The 24,999-nt window shown below is 48.0% G+C and overlaps 2 protein-coding genes across 2 annotated transcripts; one reads left to right on the top strand and one right to left on the bottom strand.

Annotated features, from left to right (window-relative positions):
- Positions 1–2,187: 2,187 nt before the first annotated feature.
- On the bottom strand, positions 2,188–2,667 carry LOC119435995 (homeobox protein SAX-1). The gene has a single exon (XM_037702751.1). It carries the CDS (start codon positions 2,665–2,667, stop codon positions 2,188–2,190), a length of 480 nt encoding a protein of 159 aa, XP_037558679.1.
- Positions 2,668–4,856: 2,189 nt separating this feature from the next.
- Positions 4,857–16,939, top strand: LOC125942154 (uncharacterized). The gene is made up of 2 exons (XM_049660322.1): positions 4,857–5,627; positions 16,773–16,939. The coding sequence occupies exons 1-2, from the start codon at positions 5,012–5,014 to the stop codon at positions 16,937–16,939; spliced, it is 783 nt and encodes a 260-aa protein (XP_049516279.1). The 5' UTR covers positions 4,857–5,011.
- Positions 16,940–24,999: the final 8,060 nt, after the last annotated feature.

Raw genomic sequence — 24,999 nt, 5'->3', positions numbered from 1 at the left:
GTTGATATCCCACCGCTTGCATATGTGCCAGTCTACCAGGAAAGAAGCAGCGATTGGCCAAGACATCAGGTCACCAATCAAGCTTGATGAATCAGCTTGGCCAATCCCTCACAGTGGGATATGGTCCATACAGATTTCTCGGCTCACAACAACAACAGCATGAGCCGCAGCCGAAGTGCCATTTCTGTAATGAGAGTGAGTCTCCAGAACATTTCGTTTTAACGTGTCGCCGGTTTTCAGTTCAAAGGAAAATAATTTTGGTGGTTCTTTTTCGAAGGCTTGGTCTGAGATTGACTATTCAAGTGGTCCTTTCGTTTGGCTCGGATACATTTGGGACATTGTTGAATAAAATCACCTGGCAGCCACCCGCTTGCGGGGACTCGAAAGCGAGAACACAATTTGTCTGCATGCTCTGTAGACATGCTGTGCTTAGTCATATATATAGCTGGTATTTTGTTCTCACTCCCACACTTGGCACGTTAATACTATTTATCAAAAAAGAAAAAAAAGAATGTTCTGGTCTATTGTTTCTCCTCCATCGTGCATTGCTACCACGTAATTCTTATCGATGCAGTGTCGGACGATCTAAATTTCTGCTCTAAAACGAAGAGGGGAAGTCCGCTGAACGGCTTGAAGGAAGGCAAGTTTACCTGTATAGCCGGTGCAAGTAGCCAATTGCGGTTCTTGTAAAGCTGGATTCACACGACATGGCGGATCGCCGGTTCAGTCTACAGAAGAGCATTACGTGGCTCAGTGCAGCCGAATCACGTCGCACAAAAGAAAGCCATCCACTAACAAGGCGCTTGTGGCATGATTCGTTGCAGCTCGGTCACGTTACACTTGTCAGCGGACTGATTAAGCGATCTGCCCCTTTGTGTGCATGCATACAGCTTAAACCGCAAAATGCGAAGGGTGTATAGAACCTTCCGTCCCTGCGTGCTAAAGGTGCGTCCACTTGAAAGCCGTACCATGATAGAAAACAAAAAGTGGTCGCCTGTAGGTATGTTTTTGTTTTACCAGAGAGGAACCGGAATGAAATGCCTTCGCATTAAATCACGGTGCGATGAGACTAAAATAAGGGTTCCACAAGCCTATACAGTACATTACAGAACAGCCAACGCTTCCACTGCTCAATATATCCAGCAAAGTCTACTTCAACTTGAGTCGTTAGCATCACAAGAGATAAATGGATCACGGTGCTTACGAGTACTTTAGTTACGAAGCTGATTTTTAGCGCATCCATACAAACGCGGAGACTGTGCATAATCACACCGCGCTTAACGTCAAGTACAGCACCTTGGTCCGTTTACCTTTACCGCCCTGTTCACGTCTTGTCACGGACGTTTTGACAACACGGACACTATAAAAGAGCCACATGTCTTCACAGCCCATCAGTGCAGCGAAAAAGCACGATGTGAAGTTTGCAAGTGCGATCCACGCTGTGCGCCTCTGTATACAAATTTGTGCACACACGTAACGAAGAACTTCAGCTTAATTTTCCAGGCTCAATTGTTCCCTAAAGCTTTTGGGAGCTCCTTAGCCTTTGTTTTGAAACGACGGATGTCGGTCAAAAAAAAAAAAAAAACAGCACAGCGAGACCAAGGCTAGTTACTCGAGAAATTTATAACTTGCTGCCGACACCGCAAATACACGTTCATCAATGAAGAATTCAAAATAATTACCGAAGACGACTTGATAATCAAAACAAAGTTATGCGCCGAAATAAAGAATGGCCAGCGTCCGTACAACGTCGGCCGCCTAAGGTGAACGTATATGGTACTGGTGCATAGTCGCGCATAAGTAGTTTACATATATAGTCACGGGCTCGCAGCGCCTCCTCGAGTCAACGTCGGTGCTGAGAAGGGCTCTGCGCCTCTTCACAGCCGAGCATTGCGGAGAAGGCGCCCCGAGAACAGAAGCGCCCAGAGGAGGCGGCTGCGCCCAGGAAGCATCGACGCGGCGAACCGTGGACGCCAGCTGGGCGCAGTACCACCTGATGGGGGCAGCACAAGAACAGGGGCAGGTGCATTTATCAGCGTGGTTTATTTGGGCCGGGCGTATTTACACAGGACGGGAAGGCAGGGGTCAGCGGCCACTCATATATAAAACAGCGTCTCTGGGGCGCACTCTGCAGATATAGGCACATCTTATGTACAGGGCTGAGTCTCTATCTCTCACTCGGGGATGTCACAGCGGTGGCAGCTTGGAGGCGGCGTGGGCGAGCCTCTGCATGTCAAGATGCTGTTTGCGCCACTTGATGCGTCTGTTCTGGAACCACACCTTGACTTGGGCCTCCGTGAGTCGCAGCGAAGCGGCCAGGTAGAGGCGTTCGGGTCCCACCATGTATTGCTGCTGCTGGAATTCGGCCTCGAGGCGCTCCAACTGCTCGGCGCTGAAGATGGTGCGCACGCGCTTTGGCCGCGGCTCCGAGCCCTGACGGCGGCCCCCGCCGTTGCAGGTGTCGGGCCTTCGGCGGCCCTCGGTGCCGCCGCAGCTCTCGGAGCCGGAGGAAGGTGCGGGCGTGGATGAATCGGGTGATGCGGGTCCCAGGCCCAGCAGAGCCTCGATGCTGAAGGCGGCCCCGCGGGGCGTCAGACCCGCGCTGAGCGGGCCCTGGTCGGACGGAGCCGCCGGCAGGGCGGTCGTTGCGGGCGTCTCGCTGTGCATATTCCAAGCTCTCTGCGACCACCTCTAGCGGCCGGCACGTTTTTCTGCCGCTCGGGGACCCGGCCGCCGACCAATGACGGGCGGCGCCTGCGTCACGTGGCCTCGCTCCGCCCATCGAGTGGCGCGCGCGTGCGCTCCCTCCGCGCCCCGGCGGGGCACCCTGCACGGCTGGTGCCCGCGGGCCTCCATGGCGTCGCGGCTCTCCGCTGGTCTTCTCTATCGGGGGGTATACTAATGAGCGGCGGCCGGCTAAATGGGCGCTGCGAAAAGGAAAGAGTGGCAAGGGCTCGGCAGCCCGCACCTGACCGCGTCGCGCGGCACCTCAAAGACGTGCGATGACCCCGGCGACCTTCGCGTCGTCGCCGCGTACGGGGCACAACCCGTTTACCTGGACCGCTAATTGAGAACCCCATCAGCTGGCTCCATTACGGGATCGCAAAAAGGGAAGCCGCCCGATGTGGGGAGTGTGCTAGGGTCATTTGGGTGAGTGCTTTTTTTTTTTTTTTTTTTCTTTTTTTGCAGCGATGAGGAGGAGTGCTCTGTGAGCCCTTTGCTTCTCGGGGACGCAGTTTCTTGACCCGCTGCCCCCGCTTATCGGTCATGGTGCCCTAGAGGCGGAAAAGAAGAGACTTTAGAACAGCGGGTAAGGCGCACGAGACCGCCAAATATGCTAAGAGTTGTGGAAATAATCGAAGACATCAATAAATATGTGTTAGCAATGAAGGAGTCCTGCGCGCATTACATATGAACGAGAAGAATATGGAACCGAGGGTTTAGATATTAACAGCTCCAAGAAAGTAAGCACACGTATAATGGACAGTTTTTTTATCGAACTATATAAATAATCAAAGATGATGGTTAATATTTTTATAAGCATCATATTTTCATCAATAGAAAAGGGAAATGAAAAAGGAGACGCCGTCTTCACCGCTGTTATCTGAATATACAATTGCCGCATGATGCGTGCGATGCTCTACAATTTGTACAAATTGTAGAGCATCGGTCAGTAAACAACTGGTCAGAAGGCAGTAGGCAACTGGTCAGTAAACCTTCCTATGTCACCTGAGGTGTCAAGACTGTCATGACGAGACTCACGCTCCCCAACGAGCGAGAATATTTGTCTCTTGTCTGTCTCGCCTGTAAGCAATGGCAGCGTTCACGTTGTCGCGCGTCACTATAAAGTGAAGCTCATGGTCTAATTGCTAAATACCTTACCATTGGGCCTCAGAAGCTTCCTCGATGATGATAATCCACTTCGTCAGTGTTGCTCCGCGACATATTATATACAGGGTGTTTCAGCAAACACTTTCAAAAAATTTTAAAGGCTGCCTGTGACAGACATAGCACAATTCTAGTTCATGAGCTGGTCCACTCAAAGAGGCGAACATTACTTGCAAAAAAATGAAATTCATAATTGATTAATTAACAAAATTTACTAATTAAGCGAATAACGTAGTTAACTCTGCGGAGAAATGCATTGGCGTCCCAGTTACTTCCCTAACAAAACGTTGTTTTATGCATTGAAGCACAAAAGTAACTGGAACTCCGATGCATTTCTCCGCAAAGTTCGGGAATTAATAGAGAGTTTTAGATTAGGGGGACGCAAGCGAAGGGGCCTCAAGCGCTAGCGGGCCCCTACGCTTGCGTCCCCCTAATCTAAAACTCTCTAATATCTCGAAACTGGTGTCATCTTGAGAATTCGTTCCAAGTGGATCTGCCTTGCAAACTCCGCGGCTAGAATTTGTAAATTGCAATATGGGCCATAAGGTAATTAGTTAAAACTTAGTTATTCAATTTTGTTAATTAGTCGATCATGCATTTAAATTTTTTGTGCAAGTAATGTGCACCTATTCGAGTAGACCAGCTCATGAACTAGAATTGGGCTATCTGCCACAGGCAACCTGTAAACTTTTTTAATCTGTTCGCTGAAGCACCCGGAATAAAGACCCCTACCGCCAAACGACGACATAGACTTTCACCCTCGATATTGCTGCAGGTTCAAGTATAGAGCACTATAAAATACATCAGGTCGATACAAATATCTTAGTGAAAAAATCTTAAACTTTGCACAGCACGGACAAGGACAAATATGAAATGCGCAGTATTTTACAAGGTGACTTCTTTCTCGTGTTTGTTTAGCGCCAAACACCGTGTGCACGCGATGAAGAAAACGAAGCGCGTGCGCTCGCGCCGCCATTGCTCGTTCCGAGAACACCACAAAGAACGATCGGTCGCCATTCTACAGCAGCGGCAGCGTTTTCCCTCTAACCCGAAGGTAGCCTTTAACTTCAAGTCTACGAGCCTATATATCACGCCAGCAACACCAACAGCAGGCAGCAGCGTCATGGAGACCGGATATGTGGCGCCCGAGCATCATCACATGCCAAGACCTGTAAGCGTTTACGGTGGCGTTGCCGGGACGCACCACGAGCGCACACGTTCGCCGAGCCCTTGTGCCAAGCCTGAGGGGCCTGAACCTCCTGCGCTGCGTCGTGGTATCCGTCCTTTCGTCAGAACCCACCGAGAGCTAGCATGGTGTTTTCGACAGCGACAACGAGCTGTGTCCATCTACGCCGGCCAGCGTTCCATCTACGCCGGCCAGCAGCAACAACAGTTGTGGATCCTGCTCTTCAAGACGGCTGAGTGGACTCGTCCCCGAGAGCAAGAAAGAGCTGCTGCAGCACATCGCTCTTCGGGAATCCCGCACGGCGCGTACGTCGTGGTGACTTCCAGCAGCACCGGCCAGCAGCAGCATCTGCAGCTGTGGATCCTGCTCTTCAAGACGGCCGAGTGGAATCTTCCTCGAGGTCAAGAAATAGCTGCACCAGCGCATCGTGAACTGCCTACGGGAATCCTGTACGGCGCGTACGTCGAGGCGACTTCAAGCAGCACCGGCCAGCAGCAGCATCTGCAGCTGTGGATCCTGCTCTTCAAGACGGCCGAGTGGAATCTTCCTCGAGGTCAAGAAATAGCTGCAGCAGCGCATCGTGAACTGCCTACGGCAATCCTGTACGGCGCGTACGTCGAGGCGACTTCCAGCAGCACTGGCCAGCAGCAGCATCTGCAGCTGTGGATCCTGCTCTTCAAGACGGCCGAGTGGAATCTTCCTCGAGGTCAAGAAATAGCTGCAGCGGCGCATCGTGAACTGCCTACGGGAATCCTGTACGGCGCGTACGTCGAGGAGACTTCCAGCAGCACCGGCCAGCAGCAGCATCTGCAGCTGTGGATCCTGCTCTTCAAGACGGCCGAGTGGAATCTTCCTCGAGGTCAAGAAATAGCTGCAGCAGCGCATCCTGAACTGCCTACGGGAATCCTGTACGGCGCGTACGTCGAGGAGAATACCAGCAGCACCGGCCAGCAGCAGCGCATCTGCAGCTGTGGATCCTGCTCTTCAAGACGGCCGAGTGGAATCTTCCTCGCAGCTGTGGATTCCGCTTCTCAAGATGGCCGAGTAGAGTCCACGTCGGCAAGAAAAAGAGCCACCACAGCACATCGCGAACTCCCTACGGGATTCCTGTACGTCGCGTACGTCGGGGCGACTTCCAGCGGTGGCTGTCAGCAGCAGCGTCTGGCGATGTGGATTCAGCTCCTCAAGACTGCGTGCGGCGGCATTCACGGCGCCGAGGACGAGCTGCACCAGCGCATCACAAACGCGCGGGCGCAGATCCATCGGCTACGCAAATGCTGAGCATCGCGTTCGTAAAGGAACCTTCCAACGCTGTTGGCCCGTAGCATGTGAAGCAGTTCTGGGTCCTGTTGTTCGGGGTGGCCGAGCAGAGGCAAAACGTCAAATGACGCTTTCCTCACGCCCCACGATTCCCATCCGCACGCCTGACGAGTGACTGCTGCAGCCGGTTTGTGGAAGAGCCAGCAGGAAATTGGCCTGGGACAGTGTCTGGTGCACACACATTGGCAATGTGGCATTCGCGAACAGTTACGAAGTTCTTAAATTTTTTGTTGATTCTAGTGAGGATATCGCTTATGGATTATTTATTTTTAATTCTACTCACCGCGTAAAGCTTCAATAGCAGAACGTGGTTTTTATTGCTACATACCTGATACAATAAAAAAAAGAAACTTGATGGAATGTCTACAAAGAAATTATATTGGGACTTGAAGTGAACATCAATGGTCTTGCAACGAAATGTCGCTGGAAACAACGTTTCTGCTTAGGTGCTGGTCTTTGCCAGGGCTTCCCTGACGAAGACAAAGTCCCCTTGTCGATATTTTCTCTCCGGCGACATTCCCTTGTTCGACCACAGTTTATCACTTAGGTCGCCACCTAACTGTGAACATTTCCCATGTGGCTTGTACCCATTTGAACCAGTGGGTGTCCGGCGGCGGTGGGAATCGAACCCATAGCCTCCCGCAGCCGAGGCGGGCGCTCTACCATAGGTCACGGCCACACACACACACTAAAAAATTCTTTCGGCATGCGGAACTCGAGTGGGTGGTGTCCTAAATATTGCAGGACTCCACTGGCCATGGCTGCTGGACGAGCGCTTCTTGGCCCACCGGGGTATCGCGTTCAGCTGTGCCTCCCACAGCTCAAATGACGTTCTAGGCTATCAGCCAAGGTGCCAATCCGAGGCACGTACGTTGGCACGAAAACCTGGACCGCCAGCTGACAATTCTCCGGTTACACAACAAGCGCTGTGCACCTGCAGCGGAAGCACATGTTACTTGAACACTTCGTCGCTTCGTCAACAGTATGCGAGAGCATGGTCGGGCGCAGAAAGTTGTAGTGCTGTATAGGACAGCGAGCCCGCTCAGCCGTCGTTGCAGCAAGGCTTTTTGTTGGAGAAATGTACACAAAGTTCTTTATACGTCTTCTTAAAGAACTGCGCAGACCCGCATTGAATATAAAGTTTCAATGGTTTCAGTCGCATGAAGGCGCGGCGGGAAATGATGCGGCTATAGCTGATAGACTTGCTCGAAATGCCTCAGCACTAAGGTCAACAAAAAATGCTCCTAAACGTTGTCTAAATTGTATTACAAGCCATGGCCAGTCATTTTCTATATATATTTAACCCGCCGTGGTGGTGTAGTGGCTTTGGCGTTGTGCTGCTAAGCCCGAGGGCGCGGGATCGCGAATCCCTGTCGCATTGCAATGCGGGCGAAATGCAAGTGCGTCCGCGTACCGTGCATTGGTTCCACATTAAAAAAGCCATGGTTGTCAAAATTTATCTGGAGTCTCCCATTATACGGCGTGCCTTATAATTATTTCGTGGTTTTGGCACGCGAAACGTCAGAATTAATTCTTTTTTCTCATTTTTAATATTTATGTTCGTCACCTCACCAGCCCTATATATATATATATGAGACAAAGGAGCTGAGCAGGCCAGAGGCGTCCCTGCTGCATCTTCGCCGCACGGGGTCAGTGCGTACTATACAGCATGGCTATTCAAGACCGGACTCGCCGTGTCTCCTTCATGTGTGACTTGCAGGACTTTAGGTGATGTTGGACACTACTAGCCGCATTGCCCTAAACTTTTTGCAGACCGCAACTTTTCGTGTGACGCATTCCAGCTCTCTCTCTCTCTCTCTCTCTCTCTCTCTATATATATATATATATATAGGCTCTCCACATTCTGGTAAGAACGTCACAGCGTTTTCCCGTGGACCCCGAACATTCAGGAAGGTGCCCCGACTGTACTCCTGAAGTTTTTATGTGATGCAGACTTACCGAATGATTGGTAACGATTGCCAGGTTGTTTTGTCGTGGGGATGGAATGCCCAGCGCGGCACCGCGCGCGGAGTGGATCACGGGCAGCGTGCTTGTGTTCTGTTCCGCTTCGCTCTGCGTATCGTCTTGTTCATCCGTCTCGTGCTGCGCTTCTGAACAGTGACCGACTGTCCAGAAAGGAGCCGCTCGGGCGGAGCAACTGCCGACATGCCTTCCAAGGCTACAAACAACATCATCTTCCTCCTCAATGCGAGGGGCATGCGTGACGCATTCTGAAACCAAAATAATAATAAGCGTCAGCGTGAATACCTCGAGCAAGAACCTCGTGTATACCGACAGTTTACATTGTTGGAAGACTGTTCGTCGTTAGTTTTTTTGCTTGGTGCCCCATTTTAGGGGGACCTTCTCTTCCCCCCCCCCCTTTGTCCCACCTTTTTGTCACTGCGTTCTTGCTGCCCCTGCCGCCAGATCCCCTTTTCCTTCTTTTCTTTCTTTCTTTTTTTTATTTTATTTGCCGTTGGTACATTTCTTAAGACAGTGGAGAATGATAGTGGTAGTGGTAGAATTTACAGAAGCATTCCAGTGCCACCATTGTTTGCGCTGCCGTTTTTCTATCTAAACAACTAAATGCACGGTACTACAGTCGATTTGTATGCATGAAAATTGTCGTACAGATTCGTTTGGTCGTTCATAACCATGTTAGTTTGACGTCGCTGCGCACAAAACTGAAAAATCGTTCGTGTGCCTGCCCAAGGTGGTGGCCCAAGATACGGTTGTTCTTGTGCGGATGATGGTAAGTTTGTTACTGGCATTTTCCCAATTTTGTTAACGGAGCATGCAATACATACGATGGCGCTTGAGTTGTCGCTCGTATAAGGAGATTCGCAAGATCCCCCCCCCTTTTGACTGCGCCATTTGCTGCCTGCGCGATGGGCATCAAAGTGGAATGCAGCGTCAAAACCGTGCAAGTGTTGCTGCTCTATATGCAGGCGATGGAGATGTGGAGATACAAGCCCGTACGGAACGGAGAGGTCGGTGCGCTGTTCCTCCTTTGGCGCACACGTTGCGAGGTGTCACGTTACAACTGGCGTATTATAACTGGCAGCGAATTGGAGTGAAATTGCACATTGACATCGTGCCATGCATATACAGGGTGTTTCAGCGAATGCATTTAAAAATGATTAAAGTTTGCCTGTGGCAGATAGCGCAATTCTAGTTCATGAGATGATCTACTCGAAGAGGCGAACGAGCGATTGCCCCGGAAGCTTCGACGAGTCATGTATAAAAGCCGCCTCGCCTAAAAGCCCGCTGATCAGATTTTCGCCGATCGCCCATGCATTGCATGTGCTCGCCGCTATCGGTTGTACTTGACTGTTGCTTTCTTTTTTTTTTTTTTTTTTGTTGGGGGGGGGGGGGGGGGCACAGGTTCACCCAATAAAGAGTTACTTTCGTGATGCACAGTTTTCGCTATACTGTATTCCTCACAGTCACTACAACGTGGCATCGTTCCTTAACAGTATCACGCAACGTTACAAAACAAGGTAAGACAGCAATATGTACACTCTTTTGGAAAACAGCTTGCTCTTTTCGTTGCAAAATTACAACCGCTTCGGTATCTTGGGGGGACAGTATTCATGCACGAATGCACAAATGCATGTGGCCGCATATACACTTGATTGCTTTTGTTGGCAATAGATTACGATATAAATATATATAGATTAGGATAATGTGGGTGCAGTTCGCTCAAATATGTTTTACGACCACCCTCTGATTGATTTACTGACTGACTTGGAGGCACAACGCTCGGCGCACACTCCCACGTCGTCACGAAGGGAGCACAGGTTTCTTTCTCCTTTTAGTTTAAAATAATTTCGAGAATATTCTATATATATTCAATTCAATTCAGTTTATTTGGACATATATAGATACCTAGGCCATATATATATATATATATATATATATATATATATATATATATCACTCTGGATTAAGGCCGGACCCCGGTCGAAACGTCAGTAAATTCCTGTTATGTTTTTCCTACGTGCTTCTATTTTTTAACTATTTTTTTAACTACTTCTGGGCCGGCTCCTGTGATTCCTTGCTTCACTGATATATATATATATATATATATATATATATATATATACAGGGTGTCCCAGCTATCACGCAGCAAAAGAAATTTTAAAACAGAGGAACGGCGTTACGCGAAGCAAACCTTGTGCGTATTGTTTCCAGTACAGTGGAGTAGCCACCAGTAATTTTTTCGTTACTGAGATTTAATTAGGTAATTGCAATGAATTATCTAACTCGAGAAGTTTTGTCCTAATTGTCAAAGTGTCAATGAGAAAATTGTAGAGCAACATGAAAACCCCCCGATACAGCTTTCTGTTTCAAAATACGTACTAGATAAATGTGTTTTTCCTAATGCGAAAGGAGCCCGCGAATACACGCAGAATTGCCGCGCGACTGGTCCCTCGAGGCACTTTGCGTGTACTCACGGGCTTCTTTCACGCTCGAAAAAACACTTTTATGCAGCACGTACTGAGCAACAGAAAGCTGTATCGGGAGTTTTTCATGTTGCTCTACAATTTTCTCATTGACACTTTGACAATTAGGACAGTACTTCTCGAGTTAGATAATTAATTGCAATTAGCGAATTAAATCACAGTAACGAAAAAATTACTGGCGGCTAGTACACTGTACCGAAAACAATAGGCGCTAGGTTTGCTTCGCGTAACCCGTTCCTCTTTTTTTAAATCGTGCTGCGTGATAGCTGGGGCACCCTGTAGATATACCATGGGCCTTCCAGACAGCGAGCCCGGAAACGGACACTCCGAAGCTTCACTGGCGTTATCGATTGGCTCCCTACGACCTGCTTACGTAACACTAGCAGATTGCATTAATCCGCCTCTATAAGGGCCCAGTTTCGCAATATATAGGCGAAACGCTCGCAGTAAATTGATCGGCAATTTTAACTGTATTTTTGTGTCCGCAAACCTCGTCGAAGAAGATGAGCTTCCACCGTCTTCCGAGTTCTGACTGAGGCATGTTTTTTTTTTCTTTTTTTTTTTCTTAGGCATTATTTGCGTACATCAAACGTAAAATAAAACGACAGAAAAAAAAACAAGAAAAAATAAAAAACACGCGCAACTGCAAAACGCTTTGGCAGCTGCCGAAACGTATATATATACGAATCATTTCCGATAGGTTGCCTATGTAGTCGTTTTCAAAATCATCTTTGGTGTCTGCCTCAACTTTGTCTCGGCCTTGCACTTGACAACGAAGTAAGGACAGCACGGATACAGGTGAAGAAAAGTGGGTGAAAAGGTAACACATTTCTTTCTTCTAGTGATGCCGACATGATCCTATTCCAGTGATCCTCTAGTGATACGACGCGCGAAGTCCCATAGCGGCCTCCACCGGTACACTTCAATGATCAAGATAGCGAACACCAGCAGGCAAGTATACGTCTCTCTCCGATGCTGGATGCCGAGGCAGTAGCAAAGTAGCTGCCGGCTGATTGATTTGTGCTCCTGTCTGGCGTGTTCTTTGCAATTCGTTGATCGTGTTTGACGTCAAAAACAGCGTATGCGGGCTATGAGAAACGCCGCAGTTTATGTAGTGACCGGAATTAATTTTGACCATCGGGTCTTTTAACAAGCCCTCAAAGCAAAGTACGCCAGTTTATTTTTCTTTATTTTTACAGCGTAGCTGTTATACGCTAGTTTCCAGCGGATCACTGCGTGCGTACACCGAGCGCGTAGACCAAAAAAATTGGGTAGCGGGCCGGGACAGTGACCTTAGTAAACTCGGCGGTAATGCAGTTCCACTCAACGTGAAAGCTGGGGAAGTGCGAATCAGTGATTCGCCGGTGTTTCCCTTGTGTTTATCTTGTTTTATCGTGTGTTTATCTTGTGTTTAGCAATCCATCATCCGTTTTGACACCTGTGCCACAACTGGTGGGAGACCGCCACGCACATGGAGCCAAACCAACACGCCCATGGAGCCAGAGCCTTTGCTGCGCGTGACCACGACGCCACGAGATCACATTACAAGATTTTCCCAAGTTGCTGCTAATTAATGCGCTTAATGCTTGATTATTCCTATCTTTTACATTATTCTGAATCATGTTAGTTTATTTTGAACCGGTTGTGATCAATTGTGCACTTGTTTTGACCCCGTCATTGCGCATGACCATGACCGACATGAGATCACATTTCACTCCGACAGCCCGGGTCTCTAAAATGCTTCTCACTTAAAACGCCGTAGCCTCGATGCAAAGCAAAAGCGTATCGTCGTTGTGCCCCAGCAACGTTTAATATTAAGCTAATGGGTGTGCCTCTTTGGCTGGTGACGTCACGCACTGCATAGGCACGTTATCTCAGTTGCGTTCCGGCCGTGTGGTAGGCCTAGTATAGTGGAGGACTGAGGAAGAACAGCATACCTACGAAGAACGATGACGTGAGCAGAAGGCTGCTAACGCCTGCCACCCCCTTCGTGTCCATTCCCGTTCAAGCATCGTTACAGAACCCATGGCCGTCTACCATAACGACCACAAAGCTATCGTCACTTTAGTGACAATATAATAAAGACGGTAGGAAATTACAATTCATGTGGTATGTGTCTTTATTTAAATCAATATAGTTGATCACCGTATATATACAGCTCCGCTGGTCATCCACCTTCACAGAGTAGAATGGCCCTGAGTTATTGTTTTAATCAGATTATTCCGCCATGTCATGATTTTTACAAAAGATCGCCTCGTTCATAAATAAATAAATAATAAATGAACTATCGAAATGCGGCCGTCGTGGCCGGGAATCGAATTCCTGATCTCGTGCCCAGGAGCAAAACGCCATATAGCCACAGACACAAAGCCAGCGCATTGTGTATACCTATATACAGTTTAACGTCTCCCTTCTTATGGATAAGTATAATGTTGGCGTTCTTCCAGCTCTCTGGTACACTTGAAGTTGTGAGGCATTGCGTATAAAGGGCCGCAAGCCTTTCAAGCATGATATCTCCTCCATCTTTGATTAAATCTACTGTTATTCCATCTTCTCCAGGCGCTTTTCCCCTGGTCATGTCTTTCAAGGCCCTTCTAACTTCATCGCTAGTTATAGAAGGAGCTTCTGTATCCGGTTCATCACTATTTCGAATGAAAGTAGCTTGGCTGTTTTGGCTACTGTACAGGTCAGTATAGAATTCTTCTGCTGCTTTTACTATGTCATCGAAATTGCTGATGATATTACCATGCTTATCTTTCAGTGCATACATCTTGCCTTGTCCTATGCCTAGTTTTCTTCTTACTGATTTCATGCTGCGTCCATATTTTACGGCTTCCTCAATTTTTCCCACGTTATAACTTCGAATATACCTTAGTTTCTTCTTGTTGATCAGTTTTGACAGTTCAGCAAATTCTATCTGATCTCTTGAGTTGGACACTTTCATGTTTTGTCGTTTCTTTATTAGGTCCTTTGTTTCTTGTGAGAGCGTCCCTACAGGTTGATTTGTTGCCTTACCTCCCACTTCAATTGCTGCTTCTGAGATCAGCCTAGTTACGGTTTCATTCATTAGCTCTATGTTATCTTCATCTTCCTGTTCTAAAGCTGCATATTTGTTTGCGAGCACCAGCCTGAATTGGTCTGCTTTCACCCTTACTGCGTCTAGGTTGGCCTGTTTCCTCTTGACTAATTTCACTCTTTCTCTCTTCAAATTGAGAGAAATCCTAGACCTCACTAACCTATGGTCACTGCACTTTACCTTACCTAACACCTTACCTATGGCTTTCATAGATTATGAAAAGGCATTCGATTCAGTAGAGATACCAGCAGTCATAGAGGCATTGCGTAATCAAGGAGTAGAGGAGGCATACGTGAATATCTTAGCAAATATCTACAAGGATTCCACAGCTACCTTGGTTCTCCACAAGAAAAGTAGAAAGATACCTATCAAGAAAGGGGTCAGGCAAGGAGACACAATCTCTCCAATGCTATTCACTGCATGCTTAGAAGAAGTATTCAAGCTCTTAGGCTGGGAAGGATTAGGAGTGAGGATCGACGGCGAATATCTCAGCAACCTTCGGTTTGCAGATGACATTGTCCTATTGAGCAACAATGGAGAGGAATTACAACAAATGATTGAGGACCTTCATCGAGAAAGTGCAAGAATTGGGTTGAAGATGAATATGCAGAAGACAAAGATAATGTTCAATAGCCTGGCAAGGGAACAAGAATTCAGGATCGCCAGTCAGCCTCTAGAGTCTGTAAAGGAATATGTTTATCTAGGTCAATTACTCACAGGGGACCCTGATCATGAGAAAGAAACTTACAGAAGAATAAAATTGGGTTGGAGTGCATACGGCAGGCATTGCCAAATCCTGACTGGGAGCTTACCACTGTCGTTGAAAAGAAAAGTGTACAATCATTGCATACTACCGGTGCTAACATATGGGGCAGAAACTTGGAGGTTAACAAAGAAGCTCGAGAACAAGTTAAGGACCGCACAAAGAGCGATGGAACGAAAAATTGTAGGAGTAACGTTAAGAGACAGGAAGAGAGCGGTGTGGATCAGAGAACAAACGGGGGTAGACGATATTCTAGTTGACATTAAGCGGAAGAAATGGAGCTGGGCAGGCCATGTAATGCGTAGGATGGATAACCGGTGGACCATTAGGGTTACAGAATGGATACCAAGAGAAGGGAAGCGCAGTCGAGGACGGCAGAAAGTCAGGTGGGATGATGAGGTTAGGAAATTCGCAGGCGCAAGTTGGAATACGCTAGCGCAAGACAGGGGTAATTGGAGATCGCAGGGAGAGGCCTTCGTCCTGCAGTGGACATAAATATAGGCTGATGATGATGATGATGATGATGATGATGATGATGATGATGATGATGATGATGATATACAGTTTATATGCAGGGTGTTTCAGCGAACACTTTCAAAATTTATTTAAGGTTGCCTGTGGCAGATAGCCCGATTCCAGTTGATGAGCTGTTCTACTCGAAGAGGCGGATATTACTTGCACAAAAAATTGAAATGCTAAATCGACTAATAAACAAAAATTCACTAATTAAGTTTTTAACTAGTTACCCAATGTCCCATATTGCAATTAAGAAATCGTAGCCGAGGAGTACGCAAGGCGGATTCACTTGGAATTAATTCTAGGATGACACCAGTTTCGAGATATTAATTCCCGTACTTTGGGGAGAAATGCATTGGCGTTCCAGTTAATTTTGTGCTTCAATGTATAAAGCGACGTTTTTTTTTAGGAAAGTAACTGGAACGCCAATGCATTTCTCCGCAAAGTTCGGGAATTAGTATCTCGAGACTGGTGTCAACCCGAGAACTCGTTTCAAGTGGGTCCGCCTTGCGAACTCAACGGCTACAATTTGTAAATTGCAATATGGGCCATCAGGTAATTAGTCAAAAACATAATTATTCATTTTTAATTAGTCGATTATGCATTTAAATTTCTTGTGCAAGTAATGTCCGCCTCTTCGAGTAGACCAGCTCATGAACTAGAATTGTGCTATCTGCCACAGGCAACCTTTAAACTTTTTTAATGTGGTCGCTGAAGCGCCCAGAATAAAGACCACTACCGCCAAACGACGACATAGACTTTCACCCTCGATATTGCTGCAGGTTCAAGTATAGAGCACTATAAAATCAATGAGGTCGATACAAATATCTTAGTGAAAAAATCAAACTTTGCACAGCACGTACAAGGACAAAAATGAAATGCATTATTTTACAAGGCGACTTCTTTCTCGTCTTTGTTCAGCGCCAAACGTTGCACGCGATGAAGAAAACGAAGCGCGTGCGCTCGCGCCGCCATTGCTCGTTCCGAGAACGCCACAAAGAACGATCGGACGCCATTCTGCAGCAGCGGCCGCGTTTTCCGTCGAACCCGAAGGTAGCCTTACTTCAAGTCTACGAGCCTCTCACGCCAGCATCGTGATGGAGACCGGATATGCGGAGCCCGAGCATCATCACATGCTAAGACCTGTAAGCGTTTGCGGTAGCGTTGCCGAGACGCACCACGAGCGCACACGTTTAGCGAGCCCTTGTGCCAAGCCTGAGGGGCCGGAACCTCCTGCGCTGCGTCGTGGTATCCGTACTTTCGCCAGGACCCACCGAGAGCTAGCATGGTGTTTTCAACAGCGACAACGAGCTGTGTCAGCGCATCATGAACGTTCCAACTACGCCGGCCAGCAGCAACAGCAGTTGTGGATCCTACTCTTCAAGACGGCTGAGTTCACTCGTCCTCGAGAGCAAGAAAGAGCTGCTGCAGCACATCGCTCACCGGGAATCCCGCACGGCGCGTACGTCGAGGTGACTTCCAGCAGCACCGGCCAGCAGCAGCATCTGCAGCTGTGTATCCTGCTCTTCAAGACGGCCTAGTGGAATCTTCCTCGAGGTCAAGTAAATAGCTGCAGCAGCGCATCGCAAACTGCCTACGTTAATCCTGTACGGCGCGTACGTCGAGGCGACTTCCAGCAGCACCGGCCAGCAGCAGCATCTGTAGCTGTGTATCCTGCTCTTCAAGACGGCCGAGTGGAATCTTCCTCGAGGTCAAGTAAATAGCTGCAGCAGCGCATCGCAAACTGCCTACGTTAATCCTGTATGGCGCGTACGTCGAGGCGACTTCCAGCAGCACCGGCCAGCAGCAGCATCTGCAGCTGTGGATCCTGCTCTTCAAGACGGCCGAGTGGAACATTCCTCGAGGTCAAGTAAATAGCTGTCGCAGCGCATCGCAAACTGCCTACGTTAATCCTGTACGGCGCGTACGTCGAGGTGACTTCCATCAGCACCGGCCAGCAGCAGCATCCGCAGCTGTGGATCCTGCTCTTCAAGACGGCCGAGTGGAATCTTCCTCGAGGTCAAGTAAATAGCTGCAGCAGCGCATCGCAAACTGCCTACGTTAATCCTGTACGGCGCGTACGTCGAGGCGACTTCCATCAGCACCGGCCAGCAGCAGCATCCGCAGATGTGGATCCTGCTCTTCAAGACGGCCGAGTGGAATCTTCCTCGAGGTCAAGTAAATAGCTGCAGCAGCGCATCGCAAACTGCCTACGTTGATCCTATACGGCGCGTACGTCGAGGCGACTTCCAGCAGCACCGGTCAGCAGCAGCAACTGCAGCTGTGGATCCTGCTCTTCAAGACGGCCGAGTGGAATCTTCCTCGAGGTCAAGTAAATAGCTGCAGCAGCGCATCGCAAACTGCCTACGTTAATCCTGTACGGCGCGTACGTCGAGGCGACTTCCAGCAGCACCGGACCGTATCAGCATCTGCAGCTTTCCATACTCCTTCTGAAGACGCGTGAGTGGACTCCACCTCGCAGCTGTGGATTCTGCTTCTCAAGACGGCCGAGTGGAATCTTCCTCGCAGCTGTGGATTCTGCTTCTCAAGATGGCCGAGTAGAGTCCACGTCGGCAAGAAAAAGAGCCACCACAGCACATCGCGAACTCCCTACGGGATTCCTGTACGTCGCGTACGTCGGTGCGACTTCCAGCGGTGGCTGTCAGCAGCATCGTCTGGCGAGGTGGATTCAGCTCCTCAAGACTGCGGGCGGCGGCATTCACGGTGCCGAGGATGAGCTGCACCAGCGCATCACAAACGCGCGGGCGCAGATCCATCGGCTACGCAAATGCTGAACATCGCGTTCGTAAAGGAACCTTCGAACGCTGTTGGCCCGCAGCATGTGAAGCAGCTCTGGGTCCTGTTGTTCGCGGTGGCCGAGCAGAGGCACAACGCCAAATCACGCTTTCCTCACGCCCCACGATTCCTATCCGCACGCCTGACGAGTGACTGCTGCAGCCGGTTTGTGGAAGAAGAGGCAGCGGGAAGTTGGCCTGGGACAGTGTCTATAGTGCGCGCACATTGGCAATGTGGCATTCGCGAACAATTGCGAAGTTTTTAAATTTTTTGTTGATTCTAGTAGGAATATCGCTTATGGATTTTTTTATTTCTGATTCTTCTCACCGCGTAAAGCTTCAATAGCAGAACGTGGTTTTTATTCATACGTACCTGATACAATAAAAAATAAATTTGATGGAATGTCTACAAAGAATTGATATTGGGACTTGAAGTGAACAGCCGTGGTCTAACAACGAAATACCGCTCGAAACAACGTTTCTCATTGGGGGCTGGTCATTGCCAGGGCTTCCCTGACGAAGACGAAGTCCTCTTGTCGATATTTTCGCTCCAGCGACATTCCATTGTTCGACCACACTTTATCACTTACTAACTGTGAACAACCGTCTTGTTTTCACATTGCGATTGTTTAGTTACTTGGCATTTTTCTCCCACACAAAACACGGCATCTCTTGCGCAAAGTAATCTTTTCCTGATTGCAAGAGTTTTAATGCACAGTGAAACTGGGGTCATCCTGACAATTCGTTCCAAGTGAATCCACCTTGCTAACTCCACGGCTAAATTTGTAAATTGCAATATGGACCGTAATGTAATTAGTTAAAAACTTAATTAGTGAACTGTTGATAATTAGTCGATCATGCGTTTCAATTTTTCTTGCAAGTAATGTCCGCCTCTTCGAGTAGACCAGCTCATGAACTAGAATTGTGCTATCTGCCCCAGCTAGGCACCTTTAAAAATTTTGGAAGTGTTCGCTGGAACACCCGGTATATATACCTCCAGGTATAAATGCGGTAAAGAAATCACCGCCCAAGCACTCCGTACCGATGGTTAACCCGCGAAGCTGAAACGTGCGGCCCCGCGGTATTTATCACTGGGTTAATCCCGACTGTACATTAAAGTATTTCTGAATTATTGGTTACGTCTTTGCGTTTCTTAATGAGGCTACACACACGTTCGGCTGCGACGGAGAGAACGACGTTACTGACGGTATGCCCGCAGTCTGCGGTTGTCGCCCATTGCCGCTTGCGATTCTTCAAAATTAAATTGGTAGGTAGGTATATAGGTAAAAACTTCATTTTTGTACGGCAAGTTAATCGGGTGGGCTTCACCCGGCCTAGGCGTCTGCCACGAGTCCTTGGGCTATGGCGGCGTCGTCGGCCCACTGGACTGCCCACAGTTGATCTGGGGCTGAGCTGAGCAGCACAGCACACCAATGCGCGCGGAGGCTTTCGCTAGGGGCTGTCTCCCCGATGCTACTCCTCAGCCCTTGGCATTCCCACAGCATATGCTCAAGAGTTGCTCTTGCTTCAAATTAAATTCAAATTAAATTGCTTCAAAATTAAATCTCCCCTTCATGTAAGCCAATGAATGGCTTTTATCCCCTTAAGCAATTGCTCATACCCCCGTAAACGCGGCCTCCCCACTGCGACGACAGAGGAGAGAGTGAAATTCTACGCTGTAAGGATGAGCGGCAACCGGAGCCAGCTGTGGAAGAAGACGACGCACGACGAACCGCGGGCAGCAGTGGCACGAGCGCGTTCGCGGGTTGCGTCGGGGCCGCAACGAGCAGTTCGCGGGTTATTTCCGCGGACGACGGGATTTTGTCCCTACAGTTTAATGCAGATTCGCTGTAATATCCTCTGGTATAGACAAGCCCACTGCTTGTGTTCTGCCGGCCGACTGTAACCACGCACCACACACACACCGCAGCGATGCCTATAGCGGTAGAGCATCCGCCCGGGTATGGCTGGAGGTACCGAGTTCAAAATCCCGGTGCGCCGGGAACCCACCGGTTTTCTAATGGTAGAGATGTCACCTGGCCTGGTGATCGGCTGTCGTGGGGGTTCACATCTCGAAAGAGGGCCGAATAGGGATTTCAGGACTTGTCCAACCACAGACGGCCTTTTGGACGAGCATCCGCCGCGGCTGTGGGAGGCAAGTGCTGCCGCCGGGTACCTACCGGTAAAATAGGTACAAGCGCGCTCCCGGCCTGGTGCTCGGCCATTATGGGACCTCAACGCTTGGAAAGGGGTGTTTGACCTCAACCCGAAGGCGCCCCCACCTCAATAGGTGCTTGGGGCGCCACATGGGAAATGACCGCCATGGGAGCGGCCCAGACATCACTTGGTTTCCGTGCTCACGTTGGTTTCGACGGGAACTCAGGGCGCAGGCTCCTTTCCCAAGCGCATCAACACTGAAGAAAGCCGAACGCCAGGCCGGGGCACGCTTGTACCCATTTTGTATTACAAGCCATGGCCAGTCATTTTCAATATTTAACCCGCCGTGGTGGTGTAGTGGCTTTGGCGTTGTGCTGCTAAGCCCGAGGGCGCGGGATCGCGAATTCCTGCCGCATTTCGGTGGGGGCGAAATGCAAGTGCGTCCACGTACCGTGCATTGGTTCCACATTAAAAAAGCCAAGGTTGTCAAAATTTATCCTGAGTCTCCCATTATACGGCGTGCCTTATAATTATTTCGTGGTTGTGGCACGCGAAACGTCAGAATTAATTCTTTTTTCTCATTTTCAATGTTATGTTCGTCACCTCACCAGCCCTATATATATATATATATATATAATATATATATATATATATATATGAGACAAAGGAGCTGGTCTTGAATAGCCATGCTGTATAGTACGCACTGACCACGTGCGGTGACGATGCAGCAGGGGCGCCTCTGGCCTGCTTTAGGTGATGTTGGACACTATTTGTCGCATTGCGCTGAACTTTTTATATAGCGCCACATTTTGTTTGGTGCATTTCCTCTCTCTCTCTCTCTCCTCTTCTATATATAATATATATATATATATATATATATATATATAGTTCAAAGAATAGAAGCTCGTAGGAAAACCATAACAGGACTTCACTTCATCAAGAGTGATGAAGGCCGGACCCCGGCCGAAACGTCAGTAAAGTCCTGTTATGTTTTTCCTACGGCTTCTATTTTTTGAACTATTTCTGTGCCGGCTCCTGTTATTCTTCTTTACTTCACTAATATATATATATATATATATATATATATATATATATATATATATATATATATATATATATATATAATAGGCTCTCCGCATGCTGGTTAGAACGTCACAGCGTTTTCCCGTGGGCCCCGAACATTCAGGAAGGTGCCCCGACTATACTCCTGAAGTTTTTATGTGATGCAGACTTATCGAATGATTGGTAACGATTGGCAGGTTGTTTTGTCGTGGGGATGGAATGCCCAGCGCGGCATCGTGCGCGGAGTGGATCACGGGCAGCGTAGTTGTGTTCTGTTCCGTTTCGCTGTGCGTATCGTCTTGTTCATCCGTCTCGTGCTGCGCTTCTGAACAGTGACCGACTGTCCAGAAAGGAGCCGCTCGGGCGGAGCAACTGCCGACATGCCTTCCAAGGCTACAAACATCCTTTTCCTCCTCAATGCGCGGGGCATGCGTGACGCATTCTGAAACCAAAATAATAATAAGCGTCAGCGTGAATACCTCGAGCAAGAACCTTGTGTATACCGACACTGCAGTTTACATTGTTGGAAGACTGTTCGGCGTTAGTTTTTTGCTTGGTGCCCCATTTTAGGCGGACCTTCTCTTCCCCCCCCCCCCTTTTTCCCACCATTTTGTCACTGCGTTCTTGCTGCCCCTGCCGCCAGATCCCCTTTTCCTTGTTTTCCTTTCTTTCTTTTTTTTAATTTTATTTGCCGTTGGTACATTTCTTAAGACAGTGGAGAATGATAGTGGTAGTGGTAGAATTTACAGAAGCATTCCAGTGCCACCATTGTTTGCGCTGCCGTTTTTCTATCTAAACAACTAAATGCACGGCACTACAGTCGATTTGTATGCTGGAAAATTGTCGTACAGATTCGTTTGGTCGTTCATAACCATGTTAGTTTGACGTCGCTGCGCACAAAACTGAAAAATCGTTCGTGTGCCTGCCCAAGGTGGTGGCCCAAGATACGGTTGTTCTTGTGCGGATGATGGTAAGTTTGTTACTGGCATTTTCCCAATTTTGTTAACGGAGCATGCAATACATACGATGGCGCTTGAGTTGTCGCTCGTATAAGGAGATTCGCAAGATCCCCTCCCCCCTTTTGACTGCGCCATTTGCTGCCTGCGCGATGGGCATCAAAGTGGAATGCAGCGTCAAAACCGTGCAAGTGTTTCTGCTCTATATGCAGGCGATGTAGATGTGGAGATACAAGCCCTTACGGAACGGAGAGGTCGGTGCGCTGTTCCTCCTTTAGCGCACCCGTTGCGAGGTGTCACGTTACAACTGGCGTATTATAACTGGCAGCGAATTGGAGTGAAATCGCACATTGACATCGTGCCATGCATATACAGGGTGTTTCAGCGAATGCATTTAAAAATGATTAAAGGTTGCCTGTGGCAGATAGCACAATTCTAGTTCATGAGATGATCTACTCGAAGAGGCGAACGAGCGATTAATTACCCCGGAAGCTTCGACGAGTCATGTATAAAAGCCGCCTCGCCTAAAAGCCCGCTGATCAGATTTTCGCCGATCGCCCATGCATTGCATGTGCTCGCCGCTATCGGTTGTACTTGACTGTTGCTTTCTTTTTTTTTTTTTCTTGGGGGGGGGGGGGGGTACAGGTTCACCCAATAAAGAGTTACTTTCGTGATGCACAGTTTTCGCTATACTGCATTCCTCACAGTCACTACAACGTGGCATCGTTCCTTAACAGTATCACGCAACGTTACAAAATAAGGTAAGATAGCAATATGTACACTCTTTTGGAAAACAGCTTGCTCTTTTCGTCGCAAAATTACAACCGCTTCGGTATCTTGGGGGGACAGTATCCATGCACGAATGCACAAATGCATGTGGCCGCATATACACTTGATTGCTTTTGTTGGCAATAGATTACGATATAAATATATATAGATTAGGATAATGTGGGTGCAGTTCGCTCAAATATGTTTTACGACCACCCTCTGATTGATTTACTGACTGGCTTGGAGGCACAACGCTCCGCGCACACTCCCACGTCGTCACGAAGGGAGCACAGGTTTCTTTCTCCTTTGAGTTTAAAATAATTTCGAGAATATTCTATATATTCAATTCAATTCAGTTTATTTGGACATATATAGATACCTAGGCCATATATATATATATATATATATATATATATATATATATATATATATATATATATATCACTCTAGATTAAGGCCGGACCCCGGTCGAAACGTCAGTAAAGTCCTGTTATGTTTTTCCTACGTGCTTCTATTTTTTAACTATGTTTTGAACTACTTCTGTGCCGGCTCCTGTGATTCCTTGCTTCACTGCTATATATATATATATATATATATATATATATATATATATATATAGGGTGTCCCAGCTATCACGCAGCAAAAGAAATTTTAAAAAGAGGAACGGCGTTACGCGAAGCAAACCTTGTGCATATTGTTTCCAGTACAGTGGAGTAGCCACCAGTAATTTTTTCGTTACTGAGACTTAATTAGGTAATTGTAATGAATTATCTAACTCGAGAAGTTTTGTCCTAATTGTGAAGTGTCAATGAGAAAATTGTAGAGCAACATGAAAACCCCCCGATACAGCTTTCTGTTTCAAAATACGTGCTAGATAAATGTGTTTTTCCTAATGCGAAAGGAGCCAGCGAATACACGCAGAATTGCCGCGCGACTGGTCCCTCGAGGCACTTTGCGTGTACTCACGGGCTTCTTTCACGCTCGAAAAAACACTTTTATGCAGCACGTACTGAGCAACAGAAAGCTGTATCGGGAGTTTTTCATGTTGCTCTACAATTTTCTCATTGACACTTTGACAATTAGGACAGTACTTCTCGAGTTAGATCCTTAATTGCAATTAGCTAATTAAATCACAGTAACGAAAAAATTACTGGCGGCTAGTACACTGTACCGAAAACAATAGGCGCTAGGTTTGCTTCACGTAACCCGTTCCTCTTTTTTTAAATCGTGCTGCGTGATAGCTGGGACACCCTGTAGATATACCTGGGCCTTCCAGACAGCGAGCCCGGAAACGGACACTCCGAAGCTTCACTGGCGTTATCGATTGGCTCCCTACGACCTGCTTACGTAACACTAGCAGATTGCATTAATCCGCCTCTATAAGGGCCCAGTTTCGCAATATACAGGCGAAACGCTCGCAGTAAATTGATCGGCAATTTTAACTGTATTTTTGTGTCCGCAAACCTCGTCGAAGAAGATGAGCTTCCACCGTCTTCCGAGTTCTGACTGAGGCATGTTTTTTTTTTTTTGGCATTATTTGCATACATCAAACGCAAAATAAAACGACAGAAAAAAAAACAAGAAAAAAACACACGCACAACTGCAAAACGCTTTGGCAGCGGCCGAAACGTATATACGAATCATTTCCGATAGGTTGCCTATGTAGTCGTTTTCAAAATCGTCTTTGGTGTCTGCCTCAACTTTGTCTCGACCTTACACTTGACAACGAGGTAAGGACGGCACGGATACCGGTGAAGAAAAGTGGGTGAAAAGGTAACACATTTCTTTCTTCTAGTGTTGCCGACATGATCCTATTCCAGTGATCCTCTAGTGATACGACGCGCGAAGTCCCACAGCGGCCTCCACCGGTACACTTCAATGATCAAGATAGCGAACTCCAGCAGGCAAGTACGTCTCTCTCAGATGCTGGATGCCGAGGCAGTAGCCCGCTGATTGATTTGTGCTCCTGTCTGGCGTGTTCTTTGCAATTCGTTGATCGTGTCTGACGTCCAAAACAGCGTATGCGGGCTGTGAGAAACGCCGCAG

This window comes from Dermacentor silvarum, chromosome 1 (assembly GCF_013339745.2).
Source record: "Dermacentor silvarum isolate Dsil-2018 chromosome 1, BIME_Dsil_1.4, whole genome shotgun sequence".
Lineage (NCBI taxonomy): Eukaryota > Metazoa > Arthropoda > Arachnida > Ixodida > Ixodidae > Dermacentor > Dermacentor silvarum.
This window is presented reverse-complemented; position numbering and strand designations above follow the sequence as displayed.

What these genes read in the sequence shown, in the direction of transcription:
- LOC119435995 (XM_037702751.1), bottom strand. Translation starts at nt 2,667, where the DNA reads ATGCACAGCGAGACGCCCGCAACGACCGCCCTGCCGGCGGCTCCGTCC.
- LOC125942154 (XM_049660322.1), top strand. Translation starts at nt 5,012, where the DNA reads ATGGAGACCGGATATGTGGCGCCCGAGCATCATCACATGCCAAGACCT. An exon ending in CGAGTGGAATCTTCCTCGAG is followed by an intron (nt 5,628 to 16,772) that starts GTCAAGAAATAG and finishes ATCTTCCTCGAG; the next exon opens with GTCAAGTAAATAGCTGCAGC.